This window comes from Rhea pennata, chromosome 4, assembly GCF_028389875.1.
Source record: "Rhea pennata isolate bPtePen1 chromosome 4, bPtePen1.pri, whole genome shotgun sequence".
Taxonomy (NCBI): Eukaryota; Metazoa; Chordata; class Aves; order Rheiformes; family Rheidae; genus Rhea; species Rhea pennata.
Window position 1 is genome coordinate 47,163,471 of NC_084666.1, and position 26,685 is coordinate 47,190,155.

At 37.7% G+C, this 26,685-nt stretch overlaps 1 protein-coding gene across 2 annotated transcripts in view; it reads left to right on the top strand.

Annotated features, from left to right (window-relative positions):
• The window catches only part of FBXW7 (F-box and WD repeat domain containing 7), a 186,550-nt gene that overhangs the window by 83,153 nt on the left and 76,712 nt on the right, over window positions 1-26,685 (top strand). The window contains exon 1 of one of the 2 annotated variants that reach the window (XM_062573863.1): window positions 18,539-18,790. The exons of the other annotated variant lie outside the window; for it this stretch is intronic. Within the exon in view, the coding sequence (XP_062429847.1) occupies window positions 18,644-18,790 (147 nt within the window). The 5' untranslated portion in view covers window positions 18,539-18,643. Of the gene's footprint in view, window positions 1-18,538; window positions 18,791-26,685 lie in introns of those variants that run through there. 2 annotated transcript variants of the gene reach the window in all.

Consider the following 26,685-nt stretch of genomic DNA (forward strand, 5'->3'; position numbering starts at 1 on the left):
TACCGCAACTCTTGCTAAATTGTTTCAGTTAATTGCCATCACTGTTTAAAATTTTGCGCCTGTATTCTACTCTGCATTTTTCCTGTTTTGGCCATTATGTTATATTATTTCCCTGTTGCACTGAAGGGCGCTTTAACAAATTTTTGCTTCTTTCTTATACATAGTGATCCAATTCACCCTGAAAAGGCTCTTAAATGTAAACAATTAGTACACTGTATGTCCATTGGGCATATTTTTCTATTTTTCTCTGTCCTTGTCATGATACTTTCCTGAATACTGTCTCTGATTTTTGAATATCTGTCCTGAATTGTAGATGCTAGAACTGAGATTAAAACTCCAGTGGCAATTGCATCAATATCAAGTAAAATTTGTTCATACTATATATTTTCCTATTTCTATAACAAACGATCACGTTAACGCTTTTGACCACAGCATTGCATTGGGATCTCATGTTCGACTGCTTTGTCCAACATGATGCAAGCCTTTTTCAGAGAGCCTTCTGTTCTGTAAGTATGGCCTGTGTTCTCTGTCCTAGAAATAAAAATTGACATTTGGTTGTATTAAAGTAAACAGAATTTTCTTGTGTCCAGTGTACCGTATCAAAGACTTATCAGTGATCTGTCCTGCTTGTTAATTTTCACCTCCTGCCATCTGTGTCCTGTGCAAATGTTGTCATGTCTGTTGCATAAAAGTATTTAAGTAATGTGGAAGTTAGTAGGTGCAGGACCATTTTAGCAGAGTGTGCATGATGATGATACTTTACTCATTGCATTGTATTTGTGGTATCCATTTTGAGTATTCTATGTTGACTTTGTATCACGCCAGTTCCTTAGGGATGGTCATATAACAATCACAACGTAAGCAAACATACGTTTACAACGCATCAGGTATTTCGTTGCAGCTGCTCAGGAAATGAGGGATTCTGTAGTACTGCAAGGACAAGAGTGTATAGTGGTCACCATCATTAGGTGATAGCTTATGTAAATCAACATCCTTGCTTATTTTAGGTTTAAATTGTTTATGTGTCTGTGTTCATACTCCTAAAATGGTCATGTTAACCATGTATTATGCCAGCAGTGTTATCTTTATCAAAATTGATGCTTATGAGATAGGTGATAATCAGCACAGTTTTATGGAAAAGTTGGCATCAACTCTACCATAAACTCTCTTAATCTTATTTTATGTCAACCATTACATTACTTTCTCCTGTACCAGTGCTGGGCTTTCAGCCTAAGGTTGTCTACTGTTTCCTTTCTATTTTTTTTTCAAAATACCAGTAGGCTTACTGCAGATTTTTAGAATATTTTGGTTGCCCTAGTTCTTGAAGATAATCTTGATCATGTTATATACTGTCATTGACTCATTCCAGTTTTCTTATTTTTGCTTTACTTAACAATTTCTATAAAAATTTATTTGGGTTTTTTTATATATATTATTGATCATCATCTTGTACCTAAATCTGTTAGTTTTAATTGCTGTTTTCAGTTTCCATCAAGATGAGTTGTTTTTTATTTAACTGTTGAGTTTTTCTTATTTGTTGGAATGCTGGTTTCTTGCTCATCAAAAAAAAAAAAAAAAAAAAAAGTTCCTGAACAATTGTTTTAATTCAGAGGTTGATTCAGCTTTGCTTTGGACTTGATATATATCAGGAGGGAGGAAGGCATGATCATTCATTTCCAAGCTACCATGAATTTTTGCTTTTGTTCTGTTAGTTCTTTATCTAAAATTCTACGTTACATAATACAAATGCATCTCATGTTGAAGCCTCCTTAGTTAGGAAACAATGACTCAAAAATTAAAAACATGAACGTCTGCAAATTCAGCTATATTCCAGCAAGTGCTGTCACAGATTTCTGTGAACAGGCGAAAGAAGTGCTTCGTGTTGGACTGGCAGCTGCAAAGACGCCTGGCTGCTCTGTGACAAATCGAGGTATCAAGGCATGTTGTCTTCCTTAGCCCTGCCTGTATGCTCGAAGGTGGTCTGTGGCAAACAGGAAAAGAGTCTGAAGTTTATGCAGTAACCAGAAGATGGAGTTAATTATATCCGTGGCTAAAGCTTGAACCGTTCTTGTAGGAAGTGTTTGTTGGGAGCTGTGCGAGTGGCAGCCTTCGTTCATCTAGGAGTCTGCCTCCCATTTTAGACATTTCATGTCTTGAATTCTCATGCGGTTTCTGCTTTTCACGCCATGCCCCTCGTTTCCAAGTGGAATTCCAGCAACCATTTGATGTTTCTCTGCAAACTGTATTTTTAAGGGAGAAAACGCAAAACAGCTTTGAAGGTGCTTTTGCTTTTTCTGCGAGGATCTGAATTTTAAAATCCAAGTAAGCAGGTAGAGCAGGAGGATGCTTCAGTAGCGCGTGGCTGGTTTTGGATTGGTTTTCAGGAATGGTGGTTGGTTGTTTGCTCTGCTCATCTGGAGGGATGTTAAAGGAGTGTTTAAGCCTGCCTGTAGGAGATGTTGGGTAGTTTGGGACAACATGGACTGTTCAGAAAAGTCTTCGCAGGCCTAGCAAACCCTCTTACTTGGACATGTATTTCCTTTTCTTCTACCCACGCTGTCACTGAGACTCCGATGAGTGTCGATGAACGTGAAAGTGTTACTTTGTGCCTTCCAACTGTTTAGATTGAGCTTTGATGTATTACATGATAGCCCGTCTGATTCCTCTTAAAGGATCTGCAGTTCTGTAATACAAAACCTTGCACTAACTTTCTGAGATTGTCTTCTTCAGATGTGGGGCTGCTTGCTGCAGAGCGGTGCCTGTAGTGCTGATTTGCTTTGATTAACCAGAGCTTCCTGAGAAGCAGAAACCAGATTAGCTAAAACGAAGACAAAAAAAAAAAAAATCCTTGAAAAGATGTATAGCTGGATGTATAACCGCTAAGAGCGCTTTGGTACTCTTTCAGGAGTTGTCATATTTGAGGTTCATTAGTAAAGCTAGTGAGGTGGTTTTTATTGATGCCTCTTACACAGCAACGGCAAAACCTGAGCAGCAGATTAATTTTCTTGTAAGCGGATGGCGCGCTTCCGCGGCAGCGTCCTCTCATCACGCGTTCTGTTCTGCCTGTTTGGCCCTAGCTCACGGGGGGCTTTCTGCCTCTGCGTGTGTATTGGTGTGTGTGTAGATATGAAACGCTTTTGGCTATATTGTTATTTCAAGTTTACCTTTTCCTTGGTGGTTGACTGCTTTTCAGTAATTTTGGCTTTGCGTGGAAGGAGAGAATTTTTAAAACTGAAGGGAGCTGAGTTGATGCATGTGTGAAGCGAGAGGGGTTCTGTTGTGTGAAACTGCTGCGTGAAACTCTACGTTTGGTGTCAGAAGGCTAGTAGGGAATCAAAAGCTTTGTAGAGATATGCGTAAATAAAGAGCAATTACAGAAATGCTGATCCTTGGGTACACTCAGCTTAGACAGCAAGCTTTAAATATTGTGTGTAGGTGGGATAGTTGTTTTGTAGCAACGCATGTTAATATTTCTATCTGTTTTTTGGCACCAGAGGGTGCTGCTATAGCTCTGCTGCATTCCTCCTGGGAGTCATGCAGTGTTTCTTTGCAAAGGTTTTCTCACTCCTAAAGCTAAAATTCTGAAGTAAATATAACTGGAACAGAAGGACTCGTTATTTTTTAATCTGTGGAGAAATCAGTTTCTAGTGTATGAAATGGTGTAGGAATTTTTCACTTCAGAAATAAATATTAAATACATCCTAATGACTCATGCGTTAGGAATTTAATGTATATTTTTCTGCTTTGAATGCACAACAAAAAGAAAAAAAAGTTCATACTGCAAAAAGACTCATTCTTTTCATCTTGCTTTTTTGCAGGGCATCACCCGTGGCTAGTGTAGATTCTTCGTGCCTCTCATCTCCTGAGATGTCTAACAATTATGGCAATGCTTTAAACAGTTTTCAACTGAGTAATAACTCAGCTAGTGTTGTCAAAAAGGAAACACGTTAAGAATTGCTCTAACTGTAGGGAAAAAAATGTTAGCAGTAGATTCTTTTTTTTTCTCACTCCTGAGTATGTTTCTCCTTTTTAATTAAAACTTCTTTCACATCACTGCTAGTTAAAGCTAAAGAATCTGCAGTTTCTCTTCCCCCCTCCTTCTTTAATTATTCTGAATTCAACTCAAAAGTGTAGAGAGTTAAGATGAGTAAGTGCCTTAGGATAAATAAATAATTATTGGTCTTTACAACTACAAGACAGTCTAATTATTTTGGAGCAAGTTTTGTAAAAATGGGAAGCAAAAAAATATTTTCCCCTGCTTTCATTCTTTTTTTTTTTTTCTTTTTTTTTTTAGACCAAATACTTTGGGAATACTTGAACTCATCAGATGCAAAGCCTTATTTCTCAGTCAGAATGTAATAATGTTAGAAGGTTAATGCCAAACAATATTTATAATTTTTAGCATCTTTCTTATTTATATGCTGTATAGTTTAGTTACTAATACTGTATAGTTTAGTGCTAATGGTTCCAAACGTGCAGAATCTTTCTGAAAAGTTTTTAAGATGCAGTTTGTTAAATACTGAAGCATCTATGGAAGGAATGCAGATTCTCAATTTTTCTGTAGATTGCAGTGATTTTAAGTTTTCCCTTTCTGTCCAAACCTCTGGCAAGTTCCTTTACTACAAATATCATTTTTTTTGTTTTTTGTTTTTTTGGGGCGTGGGGGTAGTATTTCTCACTTAATGATAACTGTGTTAAGTAATGCTTTCATTTGCCTACCAGAGCCTTGTTGAAGTTTAGCTATATTCCTGTCACTTGTGAATGAAGACGTAGGGGTAGTCTGCGTTCATGCAAAACTGGCATAAAATAATTGCTGCTCTGCTGGCTTTCCTTAATCTGTAAGCAGATCATGAAGCTCACTAATGGATACATGGGCTTTGCTTACAACATGTGCTTATCCCTAATATAGTTTGTGGCTTATCTAAGAACTGGGCTACCTATTTCAGCTTTCTCCTGCAAAATTGTTGAGATACTTAGCAATTAAATTTAGCTGTCATGTTAAAATGTCACTTACAGTCAAAGGACAGTAATATTTTTCTATAGTAAATGCTGTTTTTTTTTCTTGCCCTTAATGAGGGGTGCCTTACTACTTTTCATAAGAGTTTTAGTAATATTAATGCAGAATTAAATGACAGTACTGGCTTACAATTTGTAAAGTAGGCAATTCTGTATAGAAATACAAGTGGAGAATCTTGGTGCTTAGGAAGGAAGGAACACATTGATGCTGACAGTTTGGGTAACAGTTTTGACTACATGGTAACACTTTAATAAGTGACTTTTCTTTGTTTTTTTTTTTTTTTTTTTTTTTTTTGCCTTCATTACAGGAAGATGCATGTTTGATGTGGAAAGAGGCAGTGCTGATTTATTTCTCCATTTTCGCATTATAGAGGTAGCTTACTAGAGTAAAGTTCTAACTGTGTACGGCCTAGGTAATTTTCTATTTCTGTGCCAAAAATTGAGGTCAGTGTTTCAGCTCTAGTCTAGCGTTTTACCTCAATTAGCCACATTGTAAAATAAAACTACAGACCTTTTGTGTGTACTGGATTTGTCTGTACTGATAGCTAACTTCATGTGCAATTGCTGCCTTTTGGAGTGAAGATCTATGTAGCCTCCATCTCAGCTTGTTTGTTTATTTACGTGTACCTGGTGATCGTTACTAGATACCTGATTCAGCAGTTTCTTCTGAACATGCATGTAATACTTTTCTGGCCATACGGTTTGTTTATTCACAGGTATTTTTCCAGCGTTTCCCTCAAGCAGAGAAAATGCCAGCCTCTTCTCTGGGAGGGAAAAGGAAAAGGGAAAAAAAAAAAAAGAAAAAAAGAAAAGCAGTCTCCTGGTCTAGACGTAGTCGAAATTGCTGCATTGCTACAAGGTTGTATAAACCTGAATTGTCTCTCAGTTGCTCAGCCTATGCCAAGCTCCTTACAGGAACATGTGAGAAAGGAACTTGCCTATGTGACTCAAGCTACCGTGGCAGTTTATTGAGATGGCTCTTTGGGTGACTAGGACAAATTAGATGGATAACTTCAGAATAACTGCCAAAAGCGGTGTGCCTTGCAGTAGTCACACAGGGTTTTGCTTTGAAATTGGTGTCAGGCACCCAAGCATCTTTCTGCTCTGGACTTCAGTTCTGAAAGGGAAATGAGCTTTTCTAATATGTAGGGTTTTAGAATTTCAGCAAAACCATCTTGACTTGCCAGTTGTATGGCAACAACATTGTGAAGCAGATATCATGAAAATGTGCTTGAGAACATTTTCAGCATGCTTACAAACAACTCTGTTAGGATACATGGCTTGTCAAATGAATACATTTGAGAGCTCTGCCCCACATAAATATGCCATTTGTTCCTTATGTTGTTCTTGGCTATGTGGCAGGTGCTGTTGTCTGATGTGATCATTAGCCCCAATGCTCTAGGCTGTAGTGATACAGCTGGATTTGCTGAGCATTTATCAGTGGATGCTGTTGCGCTGTGTCAATTTTAAGCTGCTTCACCTTTTGGGCTTAACTGAAGTTGATGTTGCTGGTTATGAAATTCAATGCAAATGGTGAATTGAAGTGTGAACAAAGTAAAACTTTTGCTGGTGAGTTAGTGTTTATTTTGGTGATTCCAAAAAGGCTGGTCTTTATTATTCGTTTTCTTGGCTGCAAAACTGTAGCATATATTTTAAAATATTTATAAGTAAATTTAAGAGCAGTACACTTTTTATATTCACTGATGATTTTCCCCATACAAACTTATGGGATCTGAGATCTATTAGCTTAGAGGGCAGGAGGAACAAAGTGACCTGGCGACCAGAATTACATTTAACAACTGCTCCACGACTAATACTTGCCCAACATAGTTCTCACTGTAATCTGCAGTATATCTTTTATTTTTGCAGGAGACCTCTCATTATCTGCAGAACATGTTCTTTTTCACCAAACTGTATACAGTAAGATAATAGACATATCTTTACGAATTATTGAGCATAAAAAGAAAAAAATACAATGTCAATTTTTATGATAGTTTGTAGTTGTTTTTGAACAGACAGAATGCTTAGCAACAAATTTTTCAACCTGCATCAGCAGAGTGTTTTGACAGCATTTAATTAGCTTGATTTTTTTTTTTTTTTTTGACACAAGGACTGCTTTTTTTTGGTAGTATGTGGTAGCTGATCTGTGCATGAAGCTGTAGTTGTATTGTGATGATATAACTTGCATTTTGTGTAGCTTTGCTCATTGCTGTAAGGTATGTGTGGGGAAGGGGGTTAAGATCATGTGAGTATTTTACTGTTTTCTTTATTGGTAACATTACTATAAAAATCATTATAAAACTTGAAGTCTCTGTAAGCTAATAACTTTGCAAGCATCTTCTCCCTTCTGTGAGGTTGATGTGGTTGACAAAAACACTGGGCAAACTTTAATACTTGCTGGAACTGAGTGAGGAGTATTTCTTCTATGCCCCTTCTCTCCTGGTGAAACAAGTTCAGGACTTCACTAAATTACTGTAAAAAATGCCATATGTTACAATTCTGTATAAAGTTGCATTGACTCTATATAGTGCAGCTTATGGTGGAATATTAAATACGGCTAACCAGTGCTGGGATCTCAAAGGTGAAACTTGTTATAACTTTTGCACAGAAAACTATTGCTCTATAAATCACTGAAATACTAGTGGAAAGCATTGCTGTGAGGCATCTCTTTTGTTCTCACTTCTTCATTCTTTTCTCCTAACTTTCATTTAGAGTTTCATAACTTTCAGTTATGTTTCTTCAGTTCAGAGCTGGAAAAAGAGAAGCTGGAGAAGGCACAGTTGCTAAGTAGGTGGAGAGGTATCTGTCCCAAACTGAACTGGTCCAGAACAACTGTTTCTCTGTAGAGAGCCTTACTGCCTTTTCTGCTTGCTCTTATTAAATGCTGACTTTCTACTAACTTCAGCACCTAGCTGTATATTACATAAAAGGAACAAATTGTGCGTTGTAGTTATATGCAGTATAATTCAGGCTTGGAAAACAGTGGCTACACTTCTCAGCTGTGTCATGAAATATGACTGTGCTTATTAAATTTTAACATTTCTTCCCTGTGAGAGTGACGGAGCACTGGCACAGGTTGCCCAGAGAGGTGGTGGAGTCTCCTTCTCTGGAGATCTTCAAGGCCCACCTGGATGCAACCCTGTCTACCATGCTCTAGGTGACCCTGCATGAGCAGGGAGGTTGGACTAGATGATCTCCAGGGGCCCCTTACTGACTCTATGATTCTGTGAATCCCTGGTACCTCTCCTGAAGTGGAGAAAGTACCTAGAGCCACCACAGATTGCCAGTAGCAATCAGTTTCTCCTTATTCCTCCTTAGAAGTCCTTACTACTTTAAGTAAGGTTTAAGTGATGTTTCCTGTAAGTGCAAAGCAGTTTCTTATACCATCCAGCCACTGGTTATCTAGGTTGGGAATTGGGCAGGAGACCCTTTGTTCTTCTCACTGAAATTGTTGAACATCCCTTAAGGATGGCAGCTCCCTTGATCATTTGATATTCAATATATTATTAAAAATATTTAAAGTCAACAAATAACTCGTTTCTTCTTATTAATTTCATAACTCCCTTAGTTAATTTTGGTCAGATTTGCTGAAACACAGAAAATAATTCACTTAATTGAGGTGAACTAAGTAAAAATGAAATGAAGAAGCTGAAGGTGACATGGATAAATAGAAGAAATTATTGATTTAACATCGTTCATTATGGACCTCTTGTTATTGCCAAGTATAATAATATTCCTTTCCTTTAAGCTGGATTTTATCCAAAAGAAGGATGTTTCGATTATTATCCTTGAAGCATTCACCCATCTGCACAATTTTTGGCTTTGGTGTAACCCACTAATATTCCTTGTCTTATAGGAAATTGATGTTTACATGCATGTATGTTTATATTACAAAAAAGAAAAAATTTGTTTTCCATTGCTATGCCAGGTGGAGGACCTTGGGATTGCTCTGCTGAATAATCATTCATTTGCTAACGGAGTTTAAAATACAAGAATCAAGCATCCAATTAACTCAGTTATTTTTAGTTGATTTTCCTGATTAAGAAAGTTAATATTTATTACATACTAATAAGCATATTAAATAATAATAATAACAACTGATACCTGAGCAAATCGGAGAAAGCTAGAGTTTGTTAAATAACAGCATAGGTAAGAAATCCTCTTGCTCTAAAAAGAAAATAAAAGAAATAAAAATGAAAGGTAAAGTTTGTTGCCATACCAACCAAGAATGCCAGCTCTTGCATGGATTACCTGCCTTTTCTTGTAATTTGGGCACTCTTTGCTTCACATATCTTAAACTTTATAAATAGCTTCACACCCCTTTGCAGTATGCTGTTAACCAGCTGAAAAGGATTATATAGCTTAATTTGTTGCTATCAAATGAATGTCAGTATAACAATTGGCTGTTACATTTGTTAGATTTGTGTGTGTTGCAGTTCTACGAAAAAATGCGCAATCTTTTACCAAAGGAACCCAACTGTGATAGTCCTATCTCTGTATCTGCATTGTTTCAAACACATGCAATGTAATGCTTTGTGGTGTTCACCCTTTTATTTCAGTAGTAGATAAACTGACTGAACATGAAGAGCGTTAGACTTGATACTAGAGGGAGTGGGGGTTTTTTGTTTGTTTTTTGTTTTCTCTGAATAAACAGTATCTGGACAGAACTTTTAATACAGAAGATTTACTGTTTTCTGAGTGTCGTAGTAGAAATATTTTTAACACCTTTCAAGTGTTTTGAGGATTGTTCTTTTCCCCATTTAACATACAGAAAGAGGGAGAAAATTAAGTAAAACATCTGTTTCGTAGCATCACTTTTTGAACAGTGTTCATAAAATGGTAACTATGGGTTTTTTTTAGTGCTTTGGTATTGTCCTTTGTATGTTTTATTTGTATAAATAGATAATACACTGAAAGATGCATTTTAATTGGAAAAGTGGTGCAATGGTAATAAAAGTTGAATTATTGTATATAAAGTTTTTTTTTTTCAGTTTTCTGTCTTCCTTGTTAATGAAAGCACCCTTCTTGCTAATACAAGCACTTGCTTCCCCTTCCCCCAGCTTATCCTCATTTGGGAATTTGACTTGCATTTTAATCCAGTGTTAAATATTGCAAGACTTCTCTACCTGTTGTTGTAGTCTTAATTCTTGTCTCAGCTTTATTTAAAGGTGCAACGGCAGCATAAATAAGTAGCCAGCAAATTAATTCCTGAACAGCAGCTGTAGCAATTCTTCTTAACAGCTGGTGCAACTCTGACTAGACCAAAGAGTTAAACTTACTTATCCAGCAAGTCATATTCTAGCCAATGAGGACTGGGCAGACATTTCTGGAATATTTGTAAAGTGCAAGAAGATGCAGCTGGATTTCTGATACATACCTGAAATACTTTCTGAAATGTTTAATGAAGAAATGAAGACACATGCTTTACAGATGGTAAACCCTCTCCCTCCCTCCTCAACCCGTGGTATAGTAAATAGTGTTAGGAGGCTTGTGGAATAAAGCCAAATGATATAGATGTCTGGTACAAAGGCTTATGTGTTCTTGCAGGGGTGCCTGAGTAAGGTAGGAATTATCTAAAAAACCTTAAGGAAGCACATTTTAGTAGATGTTTTAATAATACGAGAGTATTGTTAATGTTGACATCATATAGTCTTGACAATGCACAGTATACTATGAAAGCTATATTTCCTTTTGCTTTGAACATTTTTTTTTCTGTTAGCTTTCTTTATATCTTTCTTTCATACACACTTAAAATGTCACTTTACAAAATGGCATCTTTTGCAAGTGGTCTTCCCTCTCTTTTGTCAAATGCTGCTTTGCCCTAGAAACAATGTAGTTGTAGGCAGGTCCCAGGCCTACAGCTGTGTATTCCTTCCCTTTCTCTTGGACTGAAGTTCTGGATTTGTTGAGGTGTCTAGAAAGTTTTTATTGTTGCCTTCTTTGGGACCAGTATTGCCTGTTTAGGGGTCCATGAGCAGGGAAAGGTGATTTATGAGCTCGTTGCTGCCAAAAGATGAAAGTCCTGTGTAGTCTTCGCTTCCAAATGTTTTTGCTGTTCATCTTGTGCTCGCCCCATCATGCTTCTGGCTGCTTTGTGAGCTAATTAAATTTGCTAAACTGGCGGAAAATTAACTCAGCAACAACAACAGAAAACGCGTTTTCTGGATCCTAATTACTTGAGTCATTTCAGAGAAGGCTGACAAACAGTAGAGCCAGTTTGAGGAAGAGCGTGAAATAAAATGACCAGAAGGATGAGGGGAAGTGAAAACCCTTTTTAGAGAAAATAACTGTTAGTCTGTCACTGCAACCTAAGCGTTTGTGGCTTTCTAAGTGTGTAATAAATTAATTTACAGACTGCTCCATTTCCTCTGTCTTCACTGATCTGTGACACATTAAATAACCTACAGCTGAAATGAGGGCATTGATATCATCAAGCTTTTAAGTTTAGAGGAGATTTGGAGACTTAAATTCATGAAATGGATTGTTTCTACAATAAAAGTATGAATTTTTAAAAAGCAGCTTTTCATACGGACTGCACTTTGCTTCCTATGGGTTCCCTTCTGCTATCCTGATTCTGTGCTCCTCCACTCTGGTGCTTTATTTCAGGATGCTCCAACTTTGTTTGGCATCTGATGTCCTGCAATCTAAGTGTCAAAGCATAAAGTCATGGTTCAGTCTGGAAAAAAAAGAGATAAAGACTCTCTACCTTACTCTTTCATTAGGTGTAAAAGACATAGGAGAGAAGTAAATATTGTGTTGCTCATTAAAAAGGAAATTCCGTGATTATTGGACAGCACAGAGCTAGGATCAGCATCTGAGGAACAGAAGTAAAAAAGAGAAACCACAGAAAAAATACAGAAAAGTAACAAACCAGACAGTGGAAGAGAGCCTGGAGTAGAGAAATTGGGCATAGTTGGGGATTTTTAACATGTTTTGCTGGGACATACAAGCATTATATTCCTGTATTGTATTCTTTCAACTCTAGATTTTGAGGAAAAAGGAATAGCAACCTTTTGATTTTGAGACCCTTAACAGTTTGCTCTTATGATGTGTTGTAGTTTTTCTCCTCATTAGCTGCTCACAGGACTCCAGTGTATGTCCTTTGTGGTAGAGGAGGCTGCGGAAGTACTGGGTGTAAGTTAGTACGTCAGATGAGCTACTGCAAGTGGTTGATAGTTTGGTTGGTGGGAAATGAGGCAACTTGGTGCCCTACTCCACAAGCAGGGAGTGCTGCTGCTCCTCACTAGCGACTGGAATCACCAATCTGACCCGCTCCAGTGGGGATCAACTGGCAATAAAAGGAAGAAAGAGCAACCTTACAGGGTTTTGTGCAGCTCTTTTCTTCTGTTATTTTTTTTTTTACGGATGATCCTTCAAGCTCATTTGCCTTGGTGGTTGCAATTCAGAGTTGAAACCACTGAACTCTTGCTGTTTGTTAGACAGTCTGCTCTACTGTTTGGGTTGCCCAGCTGGCAATTTAGTGCAGTTAAATGCCATACAAATTTGCGCGTGTGTGTGTGTATATGTATATATACGCATGCGTGTGTATGTGTGTGTATATAAATATATAAAATACATATATAGTGTGTGTGTGTATAGTGTGTGTATATGTAATACATATATATGTGTATATATAAAATGTATATACACACACACATAAATATGCATCCTGGTATCCAAGCATGAGCGCAGGGAGGCAAGAAAACCAAATTTGTATGGCATATATGTGTATGTATAAACATATATGTATGCTCATCTATAGAGAGTGAGTGATTTGATGAGCCTTACTATATATGCGTGAAGAATGTCTATTAGATATGTTTATTTGATGATTTCCCCTTTGTTGATGTACTTGATATGGAATATCTTCCTTGGTATGTACTAGTACCTTTCTAGAGAATGCTCTGTTGTGGAATGTGAAGTATTTTGCTGACCAGCAGCTTTACTACCTTCATCTTTGTCTGTACTTAAACCTTCATAACTTTTTCCGGTATGGGAGCGTCCATCACTCACAGAACTTGTACAGTCCTCCACCAGCAGCTGTCAAAAGCATACCTCCCTCTTGCCTTTCACAGCAAAATTTTTAAACTAGATCCTTTTTATTACATGTCAATCTCTGTCATTACACTAATTATTAATGACAGCACCTCAAAAAGATTATGGTACCAGAATTATAGCCATTTGAATCTGAGTGAGTTTAACCTGAGAAAATGTTGATTTTTCTTTATTAAGCTTGTTTGGCTGAGGAAAACAAGCTTGACCAGTTGAGATCTTTATCTGTCCTTACCTGTCTTCCTTTCCAGAATGTACAAATCTCATGACCAATTTTCACCCAATTTGACAAAGAGAGAGATTATACAAGTTTTTGTGGAAACCAGAGGGTAGGTAGCAAAGGAGGAGACCTATTACGGCATCTGCTGAGGGAAAAAGGCTACAGGGTGACCATGCCCTGAATAGCCACCATTGAATCCATATGAAATTGGATTTTGCTCTGACCACACATGAAGGTTTTGTTCCTTGTTCTACCACCACAGAATCCACTCATTAGTCAAAACTTGTAGTAATGTATAAGCTTTAAACAAAGACGACTTATGGTTTAGAGTGTTCAAAATTATTATTTGTTTGTAGCTCTGCTTATGTTTTAGATGCTGAAGGCTTGGAGAAGCCTTTTTGTAGTTAAAACACAATTTGAACTGAAGTGACATTCTCACTTCCGTTCATTCTGTTGTTCATGGTGTGTGTCTGCACTTTTTTCACAAACTGGAGAGAAAGCCATCGATCTGCAAGTTCAACTAGTAGTTTTACCCTTTCTGCATACTATTCAAATGTGCATTTTTTTTTAGGGGATTCTGATTTTGAGAGATCAAAATTAATTCCATCCATACCCTTTCTAGAGATATGTATCATTCTGTTTTCCTATGCATGGAAATTTTGTACCGGGTATATTGGGGTATAATAGACTCTTCAAAGCAGTGCAGTTTTTTTCTGTGCACTCCCCCCTAATGCCCTCCCCACACACATGCACTCATACACTTCTGCAATTAGGTTGGTGCAGCAGAGCTTTGTTTCTTTATAGCTGATGCATTTACTTGTACAAAGAAGATTGCTGTACAATAGATCATCTGGGAACTATTCCTAGAGTGGTATCAAAAAAAAAAACCTTTGTATAAACAAACTTGTGACCATGGTCACTGTGTAAGAATAGTTACCAGTGTAGTGAAGACAGGCTTGCTTTGCTAACAGAATGGTTCTTACTGTTTCTATCTGTGGGTCAGGAGCAGTTTGAACATCAGAGGAACAATAAGGCTTGTATATAACGTAAATTCTAATTCATTCTTATGCAGAGCTTTCTGAAAAGATTTCTTAGAAGGTATATTATCAAATATATTCAAAGAGTAAATCTGTTCTATTTCTCTTAATATCTGGACGTTTATTTGAGAGGATGACTTCTAATATGTTGTAGTGCTCTGCTTTATCCATTTGAGGGCAGCTGCTCACCAGTGTTAAGAGCCCTGGAAAAAGTATCTGGGGTTCTGCTTTCTGCATTTTAATCTTCCTATACTTGGAAATGTTTAATTTAGCCCTCCATGTAACTTTTATTGTATCATGTATGTATTGCTTTCTGGTAAACAATTCCTAAAAAGCTCTGTTAAGGGTTCATTTTGAACTGTATCAAACTAGAAAATTTAAAAAACTATTATTGTTTATTACCTACTTTTATTTTACAATACAGTCTCTTCACTGGGCTGACAAGAAAAGAAAAGAGTCTTCTGGATTCTTAAGTCTGTGGCTAACAATGCATGACAATCTCAAACTAGTATTTCCAAAACCCAAGTTGCTGGGTACTTTTAAGCATCCAAGTAAGGTGATCAGATTTTCTAACATGTTCTTCAGATTAGAATGACAGGCAGGCACTTAAAAAGAGCATTATTGAAGATCAACCCCAATTTATTTAGGAACAAGGTGTTAGAGAAATGTTACAGAGCATCAAAGCTCAAGTTTCTGTAACTTCATTTTTGTCAACTTACATGTTCTCACTCTATATTATAGAAAACATACAAACTTTTAAAGATAAATGCAAAATGATTCTTCAAGCTTTACAGTTAGAGCTCAGATTAGATGTACATGTGTAATAAATACAAAAATAATTGATATTTAGTATATGCAGTATATTTTTGACACCCTTTCCATTTTCGTCTTCCTGTTACACCCACTTACTGCTTAAATTAGAGTGTGCATATTTTCAGGCTAAGGACTTTCTCTTCTTAAATGTTTATAGCTGAGTAGCATAGCTTGAGCCCTTTGAACATTCCTGAAAGACAATTAATAATACCTTCAGTCTATAACAGGTACTAAGTCTAAAGTAAGACAAAAAAAAAAAAAAAAAAAGTGAAAACAGGGTCTGGTCTGCTAGCACTCAACACTAAAGGGGAAAGACAAAAATTGAAACTTTCTCATACTGACCTAGTAAAAGTGTGAAAGTTAACACAGCAATTCCACGTATTACAAAACAGCCTTATTTTGCTTTGACTTTGTCCACTTGGAAAGTGAACTATATTGAATGTAAGCAAGCAGTGTGTCCCAGTGGAGTTGCTTTAGAGTAGTTGCTTGCCAGTGTTTTGGAAGTTACTGAGGAATAACTGACATTGTTGGCACTTTTATTTCAAACCACAGAAGAAAAAAAGGCTGATTATCAAACCTTAGTCTGTTAAGAGGTGTGAAAATAATCTGAGACTGGAGATCGGAGCTGAGAGTGGTGCTTGGAGAATGCCTTGCCGCTTTCTTGTCTGATAGCTGGTTGTGCGTAAAACTGTACATGGACCAATTTTGTCTTGAAATAGTCTTGTTCTTGTTTTTCACTCTAATTATGTACTAATATAAAAGAAGGTAAGTAAGAGGGTCTATAAACTGGTAAAGTGATGTGATACCAAGCAATAATGTTAATGTTTGGTATTAAAATAGAACAATTTGACAAATCATCAAATCTTCCTTTCAGAAATTGCACACTGAGACAATAATCTTTTAAAACTAAGTTTGTTTCTTCAAAAAAAAAGGGGGGGGGGAAGCCCTGTGACATTTATGTACTGAAAGTACATAAAATACTGCCTACTGGTGAAATATTGTGTATGGTCTAAGTTGAAGTAGCTATATATATATAAATTTCTGAAAAATACTGTATCTGATCATTTCAAGTTGCTATAATACAAATATATTTAGGAAAACTTCTAACTTTGTGAACGATCATGATCTTCAGTGACTTATGCATTGGAAATGGAAAAACTTTGTTGAACTTGTAGCTTTCTTTTTAATGACGTATGAGGGATAGAGTTAATTTGTCAACTGTATTGACTTTAGTCTTTTAAAGTAGAAATAAAAGGCTACAATTTGCCTCTCTTTGGTGTACTTCAGTGAGGTTTCCTCAGATATCTGAGTGAAATTTGGATCCCAAGACACCTTCCGAAAATCTTCTTGCTAGGTGAAAGCCTAATATTTGTTGTATACAATACAGAGGCCTTCAGAGTGAAGCTAAAATGGGTGTTCTGATGGTTTTACTGTTAAATACAGGATAATGATAAACTTTTTTGTAGTTTATAGAATGAAATATAAAGAGGGAAATATCGAGTCTTTTAGAGACGAGAAAATGTATGTTTAAATTGTGCTTTTGAATGGAACAGTAGAAAAGAAAAAAACATAAATGCCTTAAAATACTGTGCTACCCAGCTTTCTGTCACAGCATTTCTATATGCACTATTTGTAAAGAAATAAGGACTTCTGTTTATCTGAGAAATGCATTTTGTTAAAAGTAAATGCTTACTCCAATCCGTACATATATACACACATGCTGAATGAAGCATTCGGGAATTTTGTAGTTTTTTTTTTTTTTTTTTTTTTGCAAAGTGTTTAACAAGCAAATGTTTGGTGTGGAGAGGCTCTTTGCATATGCAAGTGAAACATGATTACAGCTTGGCTTTTTGAAGGGGAAACAAAGGGGTAAGTGGAAATGGTAACACAAGCATATTTTATTGCTGTCTTTTGTCAAGTTAGTGTTGTGCTTCCAGTATTAAAGCGTTACTGAGTTTTCCTCTTTTGCCCTTACACAATTATACAGTTAATTATCTTTGGGTTGTGCATAAAGGGACTTGTAAGATTTCTTAATGGTCACTTCTTCACTGCGTTTTGGGCTATACTGACTTGGTTCATACACGGGCTTTGGTTTTCTGTGTCTTTTGTCAGCAATTTCGTAAGACATGCTCACAGGCTTTGTCTCTGCTCAATTTTGCTCAAAGATTTCAAAATTTGAGTATGTTTTTAAGAACCATGTTTATGTGTATGGACTGAAAAGATTGTGAGAACCTAGCAGCAGTGTAGGAAAGCTCATGTGATCAAGACGTGATTTATAATTGAAGCAAGCCAGTTGCAGATAACCTGGGCAACAGATATTCCTGTTTTAGCCTGTTAAGAGCTTTTCCTGTTGTCTCTGCTTGCACACCTCCTGAGAAATGGCACTTGGTGAGGCTCGCTGCTAAGGCGGGAGTCTCCCCACCGCTCCAGGGGCCCCTGTTTTCAGAGGCAGGGAGTGGGCAGTAAAGTTGGCCGAGCGGCTCGAGGTGACTTTGCTGTCTCTCCCTCCCTTTGCTGGGGTGCTGAGCCCGGGTTGACTTAACCTCCGAACCCGCTGCACCCAGGACAGGGAGGATGACTCCATTCCTGTGGCATGCCTGGTGCCAGCGCCCCCGGATGCCGCTTCCCCCTGGCAGAGGGCGAGACGGGGCCGGGAGAGGGAGCGCGAACCGCCGGAGGAGAGGAGCAGAGCTCAGCGGGGACTCGGGGCACCTGGACGCAAGTCAGGAGGGGTGGGGAGAAAGAGCTAAAAATCACAATGTGGGCAAAAAGAGAGTAGTAATCTTAAAATAGCATGCTCTTTCAAGACAGTATCTTCATTTTGAGGGTTTTCAAGCTTTTTGTCCGTTTGACTTTTAACTTTCGGTCTTGGTATTTGACTTCAGTCATTGTCTTCCTGGGGACAGCGGATGAGAAATAGCAAAGTCCTAATAAGGCTTTTAGTCGCTGGCCACTGAGTTTTGCTGAAACTCTGGAAGAACTCTTCGCCCGGAGAGCAGTAGGAGTCACCCTGTGGTAGCAGGATTACTGTGTGAAGATCAGCTTCTCATTTTTCCGCTCTGAAAGAACAATTCCAACTCATTAAAAAAAAAAAATTGCCATCAAGTGCATGTGTAGGTGCCTATGGCTGTTAAAACTCATGGCGGTTACGATTTTATTCTTTGTTCTAAATATCCGGGTCCCTTTTTCCGAGGAGGGTTCTTTTGCCGTTGCAGGGGAGGTCCACCAGCCGTGTGAGTGGCAGGAGCAGTCTGTCTTCCCATTAGTGCTTTAATTCCTGGCTATACTAGGAGAACTCGCCCTCCGCTGCGCAGCAGACAGGTCAGGACACTTGGCAGGAGAAGGCTGAGAGGCAAAGGCAGCAAGCTGTGGGGAGCTCGAGCACCGGGCCAAAAGCTTTATTTTTAAAGGAAATCATGCAACTTTGAAAGCCAAGTTTTGTTCTGTTTAGTTTTTAATAATGCTCTTGCCTTATTAGTAGACTTGACGAAGTAAGAGCAGTAAAATGTCCAAACCTGGGAAAACTGCCATAAACCATGGCTTGGTTCCTGTTGATCTCAAAAGCGCCAAAGAACCTCTACCACACCAAACTGTCATGAAGATATTTAGCATCAGCATCATTGCGCAGGGCCTGCCCTTCTGCCGTAGGCGGGTAAGCGTAAAATCCTTTAAAAATCTGAATTTTGATCCCTTGGCTTGTAGTTGAGTGCTTTGTCATTCCATGAGGAAATACTTGTATTTTACTTTATTGCCTCGCGCTGCCTCTGAGTAGCCCTTGGGTATTTTATTTCCACCGTACTTGTGCTTCAGAGTAATTAAAATCTGCATGTGTTGCCTTAGATATTACTTGGTTTCAAGAGACATGCCAAAGATTCTTTTGTAACTGTTCACCACGCAGATGATGACAAATGCTGTGCAAAGCAGGTACATCTATATGTGTGTATTTAGCTTTTATGCACCATTTTAGCTGCTGTAAGTATTTGGGAACTAAAATCAATTGAATGTAGGTCCAAATTGTATCAGCACATGCGACTTGTTGGGTATTAAGTAGAGTATTCAGAGTTCTTAAGCTTATTTAATATTTGAATGTGATCAAGAAAAACTTCTAAAAACATAATTATAATACTTTTGCAACTCTCAATAATGGAGATAACATTTTTGCTGTTACAGAAAATAAAAATAGCATGTTACTATGTGGAGGTTGAGATATAGTTTATATATAGACAATCCGAGCCTGACAAACTACCACGGGTCTTGTGCTACAGCTTCGGTAACTGCGTGAATAAAGTTGCTCTTAAAACATATGAGTTTAAAAAGGAGTCTTTTAAATTTTGTTCTCTACAACATACTATTTTGAATGAAAGATAAATATTTTCAAACCAACTTATACCTTGATTGCATTGCTTTATTACTCTTTGAAACAATTTTTACAGTGAAATTATAAATGTTATTACTATTCATAATGAATTTTCTCTGAACCACATGAAGTTTTCTGTTTCTACTGAACAAAAATTACTTCCCTCTATTAATGTCAAATTTTAAAATCTGTTTCAGCTTTTGCAAATGTGCTAGCTGTTTTTAAATGTCAAAAGAATTTTCCTTTTTAGTAAATTTACGTGCAATTAAATGACAATTTTGACAAGATTGCCCTTGAAATCTCGATTTTTTTTTTTTTTTTTTTTGCTATGTTGCTCTGAATGTCTGTGGGAGAATTTCTCATATGTAAAAGCTATGGCATATATCGAAAGCTAGCAAAATTATATCAGTCTAAAGCAATGCAAAAATTAGAACATGTGTATGCCTGTCTTTTATAGTGGATCATGTACACCTCAAAAGTAATTCTTTTCAGAAATTTGCTGTTATACATGGGTATTCACTGAATGGCAGATAGGAGCATTTTATAATGTTGAAAGAAATAAAATAACTTTTTAAACAGATATGCTTTCAAATTTTAGGTATGATTTGAGAAATATTTCATTGGAAATAAGTATTTGAAATTTGAATTGGTTTAGTGTCTTTGTCTTAGTATGCAACATAAGAATGTTTTTCTTTAAATTTAGTGCATATGTATTTTTCACAAATCTTTATAATAAAAGTAGTGGCTATATTAATATATTATACTGTCAGAACTTTAATGCTAATGTTTTATATGTATATTTTCTGTAGTGAGAGATACCTTTTAGTGTATCAAAATATATGAAAATCAGCTAAAATGCACTTCTCTGAAGACGTTCCGTTGTTCCCAAATAATCGCCGTGTTGCTTGCTTGTCCTGCCCCAAGTCAAGCTCAAGCAGTCGGTTTAATGAGTTGGAAGTCTGCGATCTAACAGGATTCTAAGGTGGTGGTCAACATCTGCTTTTTATTTTACCATCAGGTCTGAGCTAGAAAATAATAATAATACTGACGTTCGTATTTTACCAGCTAAGGTATCGTTAACTTATCTGGCTGTCGCGTGTCTGACGAAACCACTAACTCCCAGTTCGATGGCCGCTGCGAGCAGCAAGGATCGGAGCTCCGCCTTCGCGTTCGTGCCCTTGCAGCGTGCTCGAAGCCCGCGTCGGGCTCCAAGCGACTGCCCTATTGGGCTCGCTTGTCGTGACCGTGCCTGCCTGCCTTGCGTACGCAATCTGCTCGGTCCCCCCACCCCCCCTTTTTTTTTTCTCCTCCCTAAGCTGTGTTTTTCAGAAGTACTTAGTAGCCAAATGTGTACTGGATTGTAGTACATGTACCGAGTGTCTTGAATTTTCTGAATATTGGATGGTAAATTAACTGTGCTGGTTTTTTTGCCTTCAACTCTCCTAAACCTGTTATATGGCAAAAGAAAAGACATTCCACCGCCAAACCCCACACTATTATAATTTTCTATTGTTTCAAAACTTATTTTTTTATTAAAAAATAATTCCTTTTTGAGTATCAACAGATGAGAGGCTCAGTACTTCTGTTACGGAAGTTTATCGTTTTATTAAAGGTACCAGGAACCAAAAAGTATTTTCATGTAAAATATGAGCTCTGATACAAATAATCTTCATTGATGTGCCACTGTTAAATCTTTCTTAAATTCTACTTATATTAAAAAGAAATGTGTTGAATTATTTAATATTTAATGTCCAGACATAACCTTGATACGCTTTGTAACAGCAGTTACAGTTAAAGTTGAATTTAGTCCTAATACCTATCTTTTGATGGAAAATGTACAATTATGCCATTCAAATACTGACATGACTTAAAGATTTCAGCCTTCTCCTTGTCTGAACTCATTTCTTCACCTCCTTAATTTGTACATTAAACCAACCAAAACATCTTTAAAATGTGTACTGTGATCCTTGGGAGTAAAAATACTTCCGCTATGAGAGCTGACGATTCATAGCTTCTGCATCCTCTGCGTTGGTTATATTCGGCTTCTCTCAAGTTGTGTACTATAAATGGTCACAAGACTTAACAGTTCGCCCTTATGTATTTTGTCAGTTTGCTCATGTAGTTAAAACACTTGTGTCTGCAATACTACCAATCTGAATTGAGTTAAAAATAGTATTACTTAGCATTCTTTGTTTAGCACTTGAAAACAACTGTAGTACGTAGCTCCAGAAGTATTGTATATACAAAGTAAGTGTATAAATTCTTTCAAAGCAGCCTCTGAATATATTACTGTATCGTTGAACATAGACACAGCTATGGTCCTCTTTTTAGCTGTTACCGTATGTTTTGTGGGCACTAAAGTCGATTTTGCTATATAATCTGAAGAAGCAACTAAGCCCTTTAGTACACATTTCAGATATCATGTATGGCTAAGCTATTCAGTGTGATTTAGCTGCAGCTGATCATTGAACATTCTTGTGAGATAGTCGTGCATATTATGTGTATTCGAAAAACAAGGACTGTATTTTTGTGTCATGGTGAATACCTTCAGATTGCTGAAAACTGGACTGTAAATGAACTGTGTGATTCTTGCCTTAACTCTTAAACCTCTAACAGAAGAAGCATGTTCTTCCTTCTGAACTACTCTAATTTTTAACTATTTCAAAAGTTATATTTAAAAAATGATTTCTTCTGTCTTTAGTTTTCCATATTATTAAAAATTTCAATACTTACTGCTTTTAGAAGTTGTATAATGATTTCCTCATTTTAGATACGTATTTTCAAGAAGAGGTAATAAGGTGAAGCATTTGTGAAAATGACTTGTGTGCTTGCAACATTCCTGTATTTCAAGTGACTTAAAGTAGCACTGAATTGTTGTAAAGCACGAGTTTAATATGCACCCTATGGTATCCTAAGCTAGAATTGCATGATAAATGTATCCGTTTCCAACACCTGTGCTTTCAGAAACAGCCAATAATTATACTGTACTATTTCATGAGAGCAGTTACACTGTATGTGGGTAGGTCTCACCTGCAAGGCAGGTCCTTCCAAAGTTAGGTAGTTCATCCACTCTTGCTTTGTAAGAATGATTCCCTCTGTAGGATGCATTTGTGTGTATGTGGAACATAGGATAAAGCATTTCAGCGCTGATATATATACCCACCTGGATTTCTAATTTGTAAGAGCATCCAGTGGTCCTGCACATCATGTGTGGAATAGGTCTGCTTGCTGCTGTACTGGAGTACTCCAGACTCCAACTCCTTTTCTTCCCTCTGGCTGACTTGTATGCTAATAATTATTTCCACTATTAATGCATCTTATGCATAAACTTTACTTAATTGGACTTGTTTCTTTATCTCTTCATTTCTATGTTAAAAAAATTAAAATGCCGTTTTCACTGGCAGTCAAATCTACCTGCTTGCGGCAGCAGTTTAACAGTTAGTCCATTCTGATCTTCGGGAAAACACAAGCCTGATTTTTCTGCAACAAATCATGTAATTTCAGCACATAGTTTCATGGACGACAGTAAGAAGTTATTTAATGGACTGGAAAGCAGTCCAGGTTTCTCTGAAAAGATATATCCTCCAATACTAACCGGGGAAAATACTTCCCTGTATTTCAACTGACTTTGGATCAAGTCTTGAGCACAATACAAAGGAACCAAAGTATTTTTCCCTTAAACCCAAAATGGATCCACTCCCCCAAATTCCTTACCACTGGGTAAGAGGAGACTGTCAGCACAACGTCAAGAAAAGCATTTCAGCGCTGAACACATATACATACATATATATGTACACATATATGTATGTGTGTATAACTTTTTATTTAAATAAAACTGTGAGAGTCTGTTGCCAGACAAATAAGAGCGCTCCCGCATGCTCGAGTGTGCTCAAGAGACGTTTTGGTTTGAGGTTTTGTGGCGGGGAACTTGCGTTATGGCCACAGGGTGTCAAAAGGTTCTTCAGATGGCTGTCAAATTATTTTCTTTTAAAGCTGATTTAGCCTTACTCTGATGGAGTACAGGGCACAGACTGATGAGACAGTATCTACATGGATGGGGCAAATGAAAGGAAATTAGTTTTTGTTCCTGTGTTTGTTCATCGTAAGGGAGTATGTCTGGTATTCTGGATATGAAAATATTCTCAGTAAAGCTGGCCTTACTGAGGTTTTACTTTTCTATTAACTGTGTAATTTACAGTATTTGTTTCCTTTCTTTAATTTTTGGAGAAATTTACAATTTGTTTGGAAGACTTTGGGAAAGAGACTAAAGTCTCATACAGAAATACAAATAATTTTGTATTTTTCTCCAAGTATATAGAGTATCTCTACACTGCAATCCTTCCACCTGCTCTTACCTCCGGCGGGAGGTGATACAGCCTTGAAGAAAGGCAGTATGTTACTTACCTTCTCAATATGGAGTAGCAGCAGTCCAAAGATATCTTCTCCCCTGCTCCTTTTCACTTTCTTTCTGCAGTTATCTCTGTGATCGGACCTGCAAACCACTTGACTCTGTTCTGTGCCTGAGGGAGCAAAACGGGGATGGGAAGCGAGAGCTGGCTGGAGCTCCCACTGCAGTGTGTCATAGCCCACAGACTGTGGGTTTTTTTTTTTTTTCCTCCAGAATAATCATTGATCCTCTGTCACCATAATGATTCTTTGAGAATTGGTTGTATATTTAAATTGTGCTATTTCTGCGCGAGATAAAAGCAGCGGCAGGAAACTCATTTATATTTAACACTACCTAAATGTTTTTCTTTGTGTTTTTGATGGACTTAAAGCTTCCAGCTCTCATACAATGAAAGGTGTTGTTTTATTCCAGACTTACACGCACGTGCGCAGGCTAAGAGCATGTTGCGAGGACTGTGAAGTCAAATCACTTAAATTCAAGAAGTGTCAGAGTTAAGCTTGCCTGGGCAATTTGATGCCGTTGTGCCCAGTTATTTAGATGTTTTTAGAAAATGCTATTGTTACCAAAGTTGAGCTGCTTAAAACATGCTGGACTGGCTTTGTGAAAGCTTTTTCTGCGCTTGAACTCAGTCTGGTGTATCGTCTGGTCTGCCACCCCGAGAGCTCGGGAGACCGTGGCACCCGGCAAAGACGAGGCAGAGCGGGCATGGCCGTGCCGCCGTAAACGGAGGCGCTGGCCTCTGTGCCGAGTGTCTGCTCCTGCCGGAGGGGAGGTTGTGAAATGTGAAATGAAGTATTGCATTTAAGGCTTTGAAGCCTAATTGCCTTAACCACAAGTCTTTTTCTCTTCTTGCAGTCCCTTGTATCATTCAGTAAACACTTTCCATCCTTCTACAGCAAATGAAGCATCCCAGTTTCCTGGGCAGGTGCGTTTCAGGTATGAGGGAATGATCCTCTGGGAGGGAGAAATACTTGACAGTGTCAAGATGGCCTCATATCGCAAAGAGGGCAGCAAATGAGTTTTAACCAGTGATCTGTGTCATAGCATTTCCCAGATTTTGCACGGAAGTTAAACCGAGCTAGAAGGACACCCGGGCAAGTCGTAAGCGGGGCTGCAGCCTTGCTTCTCCCTCTGAGCTCTGCTGATTAGTGCGGCAGCGCGCTGTCGGTCCAAGATGAGCTGTGACTTTTGGGGAAGGATGGTTTTGCCGGTCTAAATAGTTCCTCTCTGCAGACCAGACTTGCTCCTTCATTCTCAGGTTCCTTGCCTAGCCTGTGATTTTCCTCCAAGCTGCATTTTAGACTCTGATTTGCATCTCGCTGCTTCCTTTGCGCAGTTTTAGACTGCTTTCGCCGCACTGCTCCTCATCTGATATCCACATCTTGGTCAAAACTGGGTCCCCTTTACTCTGTTTCTTTCTCTCTCCCTTTGCCCTCCTTCCAGCTCCTGGTACGCTTATTTCCATTTGTTTCCTGATAAAAGCATGTGAGTGTGTAATCCTGGATAGGATCAGTGCTAACCAGGGGCCACAGTAGCCTTCTTCCAAGTTCTGTTCGTGTTCTGTAACATTACTCGGTGGTTTGCAAGGGCGGGAAGACAACACTGAAGCTGAGGTGACTTTTTCCTCTTGCTCTGTGTTTAGCTAATTCAAGAAAATCTATACTTCAGACCTGTTGTTCCTTGATATATTTTGTGAGTAACCAATTTGATTGCCAGGCTGCTTTGTAAAGGGTTTGAGGTGGTTGCGGAACATAACTCTAGTCATGGGCAGTTTGATCACGTTTCAGGTAACTTCCCTAGCTGATCGCCTCTCAAATGGACGTGACTTTACTAGCAAGATATAATATTCATAAAATAATATAATGAATCTTCTTGGAAATTCAAATGATAATTGCAGACTATATTAAATGTTTAGTATGTTTTAAATACACAGCTGGGGCGAGTGAAGTACTAGGTATATATGTGTCAGAAGAAAATGCTAATACTGCACAGGAAGGTGATAGGGTAAAACTCATATCTAAAATAATTAATGTTGCTACTGTAACATTGAAACAGCAGGTAAGATCATAGTAAGATTTGTGCCTGTGTGTGTGAGAAGGAGAGAGAGGGGGGGGAAAAAAAATACTAAGGAGGAATTTTCTGCCTTTTACAGCAACCGTCCAGAAAGCAGCAGCCACCCATCCAAAGGCCACCTGCCTTTTCAGAAGAAAATGTGGGAATCAATTGATGCAGTGCTGTAAAAGCATTTTTAAAATTTAGAACCAAAAAATAACTACACAAACCTGTTGCTTAGTCTTATTTATTCCATCCTGTTTCTGTTTTTTGTCCTTGATTTTTAAAAAAAAAAAGAAAAAGAAAAATTTTAACACTTGTTTCATAGATCCCATTCTAATATCTTGCAAGACCGCCAATGATCTGCTGACCCTAATTTGGTTGATAAAGGGAGGAGAGGAAGAAAGAGGAGTTAAATGCATAAATGATCAGTTTATACAAAAAGCCTGGATATTTTATTCTATATATGTTCCTTCTTCAGTGCTCATCTGTATATAGAAAGACTTCTTTAACTCAACTGATTTTGTACTTAGTATCTTAGTATTAAAGGAACTCACAGCACTTGATAAATGAATTAAACTTCTTTGTGAGCTTGGACGGTATTTTTGTTTTACAGGGAGAAACAGTATAATAATATGGCAAAGATAGCAAATGTTTTGCACTGTAATGAACAAATCATGTTCCTTTCTCTTAGTCTCTTACTGCTATTTTAATACTTTAAGCTTATATA